This window comes from Nothoprocta perdicaria, unplaced genomic scaffold, assembly GCF_003342845.1.
Source record: "Nothoprocta perdicaria isolate Ctin4 unplaced genomic scaffold, notPer1 scaffold_30, whole genome shotgun sequence".
NCBI classification, from domain to species: Eukaryota; Metazoa; Chordata; class Aves; order Tinamiformes; family Tinamidae; genus Nothoprocta; species Nothoprocta perdicaria.
The window spans coordinates 5,434,154-5,441,521 of NW_020455533.1; the positions used below are offsets into that span (position 1 = coordinate 5,434,154).

A 7,368-nucleotide genomic window follows, 5' to 3' on the forward strand; every position below is an offset into this window, starting at 1 on the left:
CTGCCTCCGCAGGATGCTTTCGTTAATCATTAGCTAATTAATTGGCCGCTCCATCAGCTCGTTAGCAATTTCCTCTCGCATTTGGGAACAGGCTGTCTTGGGCGCGGGGGCGGCGGCGGGCAGCGGGAAAACAGGCTGGGGAGGCAGAGCCGCCTTCCTGCGCCGCGCGCGCTGCCAGGGACCGGCGGCCGCGGGGGCCGCGGGCAGCAGCGGGGCACAGCGGGCCCTCTGCCCRCGAGCGGCGCCCGGGGATGCAGCCCCAGCACCAGCGGGGACAGGGAGGGAATGGGGACAGGGATGGAGTGGGGACAAGGACGAAGCGAGGGCGGCACCTCCCGCACCCAGCCAGGGGACACAGGATGGGCCGGGGGACGCAGGACGGGCCGGTGGCCCCGCTGCGGCTCCCCGTGTCCCTATTGAGATGGGCAGAGGGCAGGAGCAGCGCCCGGGAGGGATGGGCAAAGAAACGAGCCCGAACGCCGCCCAAAGCAGAGCCCTGCGCGGGCAGGGGCGGCGGGGGCCGCTCGACACCCGGGCACAGCCCCCGGCACCCGCAGCACCAGCCCCCCAGCCAGCCAGGCCACCCTGCAGGCCCCCGAACCGCCCCGCAAGGAGCAGGGCAGGGGAAGGCGCCCTGGGGGCAAGAGCCACGGGGGCAGCTCCGGCCCTGAGCGCACACAGGGCCCTGGGCTGCTTGCGGCCCCTCTCCCTTCCCCACACAGGGTCCTGGGCTACCCCAACCCTCTCCCTTCCCCACCCCAGGCTCTGGGTGCTGTCCAGGGCCCCTCTCCCTTCCCCACACACTTGTTTTTCCCTCCGCTCAGCAGCGAAGAGCCCCAATCTGTGCAGAGCCCAAGGCAGCAGCTGTGCGTGATTCTAATTTCCCTTGGAAAAAAGAAAAAAAAACCACACGATTATTTGAACAGAAAAACGATGAATCTCTTTGAACAGAAATCTCCGCTGAATCACAGGCGGGCTGGCACAGCGGCCGGGCACGCGGCCCCGCGCCAGCAGCCCGAACCGTGGGGACGGGGACAGGAGAAGGCAGCAGAGGGGCAAGGGGCAGGYGCCGGGCAGCGCGGGTTGGCACCCGCCGTCACCCCCGCGCCCGGGGCATCGAGGACTAAGGCTGGGGACGGCGGCTGTCACCGGGCTGCCGGCGCAGGGGGCGGCTGCTCCCGTCCCRTCCCGTCCCRYMCCRCGCCRCCCAGCGGGGCCAACGCTCCAAGGGCACTTTGTGGCACAGAGGTGGCGGGAGAGCTGCCAGCCAAGACAAAGAGCGAGCGATTGGCAAGGAGCGGGGTGCAAGCGGGGCACCGGGCGAGGGCCACAAAGCGCGTCACGACGGCGGGAAGGTGGCTGCCAGGGGAGACGGCACGAGCGGCCCTTCCTGCGCGGCACCAGCCCTGCCCCGGGCGCTGTCACCGGGAAGGCGACCGGGGCAGAGGCCCCTGCGCCACGGAGCAGCCCGTGGRGCCCTCCCTGCGCTCGCTCGGAGGCCCAGTGTGCAGCAGCTTAGAACCAAAGGGTGCTACGTGGGGAGGAGAGGCAGGTCCCGGCACCCGGCCCGGCTCTGCCGCCAGCCTCCGGGAAGGCCTTAGTGTCACACGTGGAGCAGCAGGTCACCCCCAGCGCCGCGAGGCAGCGGCAGCACCCCTCGAACGAAAAACACCCCAAATCAGAACCAGCAGAGTACTCCCAAGGCTAGAGCACGGCTGTTTGCTCAGCAAACCCCTGCCAGCATCTCTGCCTGCGCTGGGAGAAGTYGCCAGCACCACACCGTAAGAGAAGAGTCCAACGAGGGCCAGGCAGCGCCGGGAACGGCTCACGAAGGAGGGCTTGCTCGGCTCTGCCCGGCTACCAGGTCAGAGCGAGGACGTAGCAGAGGCTGTGGGGAAGGAGCCCCAGGGCCCCTCCGCCCCACACGCAGCCGGCGTGGGGCAGCAGTCCGCAGCGCTGACGGGAGGCCTCAGTTCCGCAGGGCAGCCAACCTGGAAGGCGGAGCACGAGAGGAAACCGGTGTGAGAGCAGAGGGGAACACCCGGGAGCCGGGAAGACCCTCCTTCCGTCCCCCAAGGGCAGAGAGGCAAGAGACTGCCCTGGGGCCACGGCTGCCCGGGGCCTCCGGGCCACCTCTCCCATCAAGGCTTCCCGCAAGGCGCCCACAACCACGGGTGTCTCCAGGGCCGTTCCCACCTCCCGGCCGCCCCACGCCTCAAGCCTGTGCCCAGACGGCCCCRTCGCGGCAGCGCGGGGAGCAGGGAGCTCGGGCTCCTCCTGGGGCCGCTCCAGCGAGACAGCCTGCTCCGGGAGCTGCTCGCAGGGCAGTGCCAAGCGCTCCCGGCGCGGCGCAGGGGAGGCGGTTCCGCGCCGACCGGGCGCGCGCTCCACACGCCGTGCCAGAAGCCGCCTCCAGCCCTGGTGGCCGCAGCCCCGAGCGACCCCCCTGCACCCCGGCCAAGCCCAGGGAGCGCTGCCGGGTGCCCCTAACTCCTCATCCTCCCGTAACAGGCAAACCCATCCCCTTCCCGCTGCTGCGGGATCCTTGGGAAGGGCTAACGCTGCAAAGGACGCGGGAGAGGCCCCACCTCCGCGAGAGCTGGTCCTCCTGGCTGCGCACCGAGCTCTCGCCCACGGCCGAGGCCCCCTCGGGGAGCTGGCTGAGCTGGTCCATGATCTCCAGGCCGTTCTCCTCGGCGATCTGGACGATGAGGCTGTCCACCTGCTCCTGCGGCGTGGTCAGCGTGGTAGCCGAGCTCATGGAGTCCTCCATGACCTGTGAAGGAGATGSTTGTCACCCTGTGTCACCAGCAAAGCCACCCAGCCCACATCTCCAGCTGCTTCKCGTGAAGAACTTAGAGACCCCTCATGGCCACCAGTCCCCTTAACCCAAACRGGCTCCACAGGTCAAATCTGACAGCAGGATGACAATGAAATACATGGAGCAAGATGCTGCTGGGGCCGAGCAGGCTGGGTAGCCTCTAGTTAGGACCCTGTCCCTTCCCTCCTCTCYACCCAGTTTGTCTCTTCACACGTGCCCAGCACCTCTCGTGCACGGAGCAGAGCTGCATGAGGGACACGGGCGCCTCGCCACACGGCTCCTTAGAGCCACCGAGGGGACACGGGGCTGCTCGGCGGGCCCCGGTGAGCGAGGATGGTGCCAGGCCCCCGCGGGTCCGCAGCCCCAGYGCTCACCGATGTGTGAACGTCCAGATTCTGAACCTGCTGCTCAAACTTGTCCATCACCGCAGACACCTTCTGCAGGTCCATGGAGCTCAGAGCCTTGTCCAGCGCCTTGGTCACCTGAGCCATGTTTTTCGTCACCTGCAAGACCAGACCCTTTTGTGGAAGCGTCCCAAAGAAGCGAGAGCGGGGCCGGGCGAGGGAGCAGCCTGCGCTCCCGATGCTCCCGCCGGCGCTGCAAGGCGGGATCAGCTCCGGCTGCTCAGTCCTTTGTAAGCTCAGCCTAGCTGAGCAGCGCAGAGCTACTCTAGACACCCACGTGGGCCTTTCCAACCGTGTGAACTGACCACGGGGCTCTGTGGGACCTGTGTCCAGGGATAGGGACGTTCCAGACAGCCGGAGCGGGCACGGAGACCGGAGCAGCAGGGGGAGGCTCTTACCCCCTTCATGGTCACTGCAGTCTGCACCTTGGAGGCCACGGCGTCCACGCGCGAGGCCATGCGGAGCCAGTTGAGGCCCTCGTTCTTCTTGCGGATGGCGTTCTCCGCGTACACGCGGGCACACTCCACATTCTTCTGCTGCAGAGCCTGCGGGAGCAGAGCGTCCTCTTCACGGGGAAGAAGCCGCCTCGTGTCCACGAACAAGCGCTTCCGCCCGGCACCGGGGAAGTCTGCGTGCCCTTTACAACCACCGACACACCCACGGAGAYGGAGCCACCCTTCCAGTCACACCAGTGGAGCAAAACGTCGCCCTCGAGAGCGAGGGGGAGCAGCAGCACCTCAAAAACCCCAGGCCATCCATCAGGGAGCCCATCCGGGACACACGGCGGGATCACACCCACCTTCTTGACCTTGGCCTGCTCCGCCTTGGAGTCCTTCTCGGCTTTCTTGGAGAGCTTCTCCAGCTGCTTGGCTGTGAACTGAGGGAGAGCCGGTCACGCGGAAGCGGAGCCGCGGGGCAGCGGGGGCCGGGGGGCAGCGGGGGGGAGGGCCGGGGGGCGCCGGCAGGGCCGCCGCGCTCACCTTCAGCTGGAAGAGCGTGTCTGCAAGGCAAGGGGAGCGCGGGTCAGCGCCGGGCCCCGCCGCCGCGCTCAGATCAGCACCCGGCCCTGATCCCGATCCCAGGCCCTGATCCCGATCCCGGCCCCGGGCTTTGATCCCGATCCCGGTCCCGATCCCGGGCCCTGATCCCAGCCCCGATCCTGGCCCCGGGCCCTGATCTCGATCCCGGCCCCGGGCTTTGATCCTGATCCCGGTCCCAATCCCGGCCCCGGGCCCTGATCCCGATCCCGGACCCTGATCCCGATCCCGGACTTTGATCCCGATCCCGGACTTTGATCCCGATCCCGGTCCCGATCCCAGCCCCGGGCCTGATCCCGATCCCAGCCCCTGATCCTGATCCCGGCCCCGATCCCGGCCCCGGACTTTGATCCCGATCCCGGTCCCGATCCCAGCCCCGGGCCTGATCCCGATCCCGGCCCCTGATCCTGATCCCGGCCCCGGGCTTTGATCCCGATCCCGGTCCCGATCCCGGCCCCGGGCCCTGATCCCAGCCCCGATCCTGGCCCCGGGCCCTGATCCCGATCCCGGCCCCGGGCTTTGATCCCGATCCCGATCCCGGCCCCGGGCCCTGATCCCGATCCCGGTCCCGGTCCCGGTCCCGATCCCGGCCCCGGGCCCTGATCCCAATCCCAGCCCCGGGCCCTGATCCCGATCCCGGACCCAGCCCCTGATCCTGATCCCGATCCTGGCCCCGATCCCGGCCCCGGGCTTTGATCCTGGTCCCGGTCCCGGTCCCGATCCCGATCCCGGTCCCCGTCCCGGTCCTCTCACCGTCCATTCTCAACCGCTTCCGGGAACCGCCGCCGCTTCCGGGGTCACGCGACGACCTCTCCCGAGAGGGCGGCCAACGCACGGGTCACGTGAGGGGCGGGCCTGATTGGGCGGGCAGGGCTCAGGGGGCGGGGCGAAGCTCAGAGGGGCGGGGCGGCCCCCAAATAGGTGAGGCGGAGCTCAAGGGGCGGGGCGACGCTTAGATAGGCGGAGCGAAGCTCAGGGCGCGGGGCGCTGCTTGTGTGGGCGGAGCTCCCGGCAGGGGCGGGGCGGTGTGTGAGCGGGGCTCCCAGCAGGGGCGGGGCGATGTCTGTGTGGGCGGGGCTCCCGGCAGGGGCGGGACGGTGTGTGGGCGGAGCTCCCGGCAGGGGCGCTGCTTGTGCTGTGTGGGCGGGGCTCCCGGCAGGGGCGGGGCGGNCCGGCAGGGGCGGGGCGGTGCCGGTGTGGGCGGGGCTCCGGCAGGGGCGGGGCTCGGCGGTGGCCCTGCTCCCGCAGCGGGACAATGGGTCGGAGCGCGGGGCTGCCCCGGGGCACGGGGGGACGGCCGGGCCTGGCCCTGCACTACCGGCGGCCCCGGGGCCCCGGGCAGTGGCGGCGGCACCGGGAGGGCCCCGTCCCGCTCTGTGCCCAGGGCCGCTGCGGTCCCCGGGGTGGCGCGAGTCACAAAGAGGCCGAGGTCAGCGGGCGGCGCACCCATGGGGCACATGTTCAGCAAGGGCGCCCACGGCACAGGTAACGGGACAGCCCCGCGCGCCGGGCCCKCCGCGGCCGCGCCGGCACAAAACCCTGCCACAGGCACCGGGCCCGCTCCGCCTCGCCCAGCGCATCCGCACGGAGCCGGCCGCGATTCCCTGCGGCCGTCATTCCCCGTGGCCGTGATTCCCATGGCTGTGATCCCTCATGGCTGTGATTCCCATCCCCGCAAATCCCTTCGGCCACGATTCCCATGGCCGTGATGCCCTGGTCATGATTCCCACAGCCGCAATTCCCTTCAGCCACCACTCCCCATGGCGGGGATTCCCATGGCCGCAATTCGCCATGGCTACAATTCCCATGGCCATGATTCCCCATAGGCGCGATTCCCATGGCCGCAATTCCCACCGTCCACGATTCCCACTGTCCACAATTCCCTATGGCCACAGTTCCCTCCAGCCACATTTCCCCATGGCCGCAATTCCCTCCCTGTTGGCAGCAATTCCGCCCAGCCCCTGCCCTGGTTGGTGCCTCCCGCCAGGTAGCAGCCACCGACCTAGATTTTCTCTTTCGGCACCGTTTTGTGCAGCCCACAGAGGTTTTTTGCCCGACCCGATCTCGTAGGCAGAGGGAGAGATCAAGGGCCAGCGTGTTAGGGGTTTCCGCTGCGCAAAGGGCCTCACTGTGATTAATTTGCTATAAAATCCTTTTCTCCGGCAACGCGATGGCTCCGGTCTTTCTTCTGGCTCTGCACGCGCACATAAAAAGGAGAGCAAAGAGAAACAGGGCGCCTCCCGCCGCGCTGCGCTCTCCTCCTGCTCCGAGAGCCGAGTTTTAATGAGCTCCTTTGCACACAACAAAGCTTGAAAGGGCCGGGGTGCAGGGAGGTGGGCAGCGGCTCCCCGCGGCCGCAGGGTCCTGGACACGGGATCGGGGCTGCAGCTGGGATCGCGGGAGAGCTGAGCCAACCTCTGTCCTTTGCGTCGGCGCGGGCCGCAGCRGAGGAGCAGCGCGGCGCGGCGGGGCGCCTGGGCCGGGCGCTGCGGCAGGCGGTTCTCCCCGGCCGCCATGGCCCCTCCGGCAGCGCCGGCGAGCTCCCGGCGCCGCAGCCCGGCCACGCGCCCGACGGGCCGCACCACGCAGGTAGGCGGGAGCGCGGAGCCCGGCTCCTCGGGCGCTGCTCGGCGGCTCCCGTTTCCCTGGGGGGGCAAACGGGCGGGAGCAGTGGGGCTGTCCCGGCTCCRCTGGTCATGGAGGCAAGGCTGACATCCCGAGGGCTCCTGCGGGAGGATGAGTCCGGGTGTCTCTGACGCCGGTCCAGGTGTCCCTGCCACGGGTCCAGGTGTCCCACGGTGAATCCAAGTGTCCCTGACATGGGTCCGGGTGTCCCTGCTATCAGTCCAGGTGTCCCACTGTGAATCCAAATGTCCCTGACACAGGTCCAGGTGTCCCATGGTGAATCCAAGTCTCTCTGCCATGGGTCAGGGTGTCCTGCTGTGGATCCCAGTGTCCCCACTGTGGGTCCACGCGTCCCTGCTGTGGATCCCGGTTTCCCAGCTGTAGCTCTGGGTGTCCCTGTGTCCCTCTCGCCGTGCTGCCAGCTTTGTCCCCGGCTCTCCCTGGCTCCCTAGGACTCACAGTGCCGCAGCCAGCCTTGCCT

The 7,368-nt window shown here is 69.1% G+C and overlaps 1 protein-coding gene across 1 annotated transcript; it reads right to left on the reverse strand.

Annotated features, from left to right (window-relative positions):
- Window positions 1-1,671: 1,671 nt before the first annotated feature.
- CHMP1A (charged multivesicular body protein 1A) lies at window positions 1,672-5,062 on the reverse strand. The gene is made up of 7 exons (XM_026042408.1): window positions 5,016-5,062; window positions 4,206-4,225; window positions 4,025-4,102; window positions 3,624-3,770; window positions 3,196-3,324; window positions 2,589-2,776; window positions 1,672-1,991 (listed from the first exon to the last, which is right to left on the reverse strand). The coding sequence occupies exons 1-7, from the start codon at window positions 5,020-5,022 to the stop codon at window positions 1,970-1,972; spliced, it is 591 nt and encodes a 196-aa protein (XP_025898193.1). The 5' UTR covers window positions 5,023-5,062; the 3' UTR covers window positions 1,672-1,969.
- Between the last annotated feature and the right edge of the window lie 2,306 nt (window positions 5,063-7,368).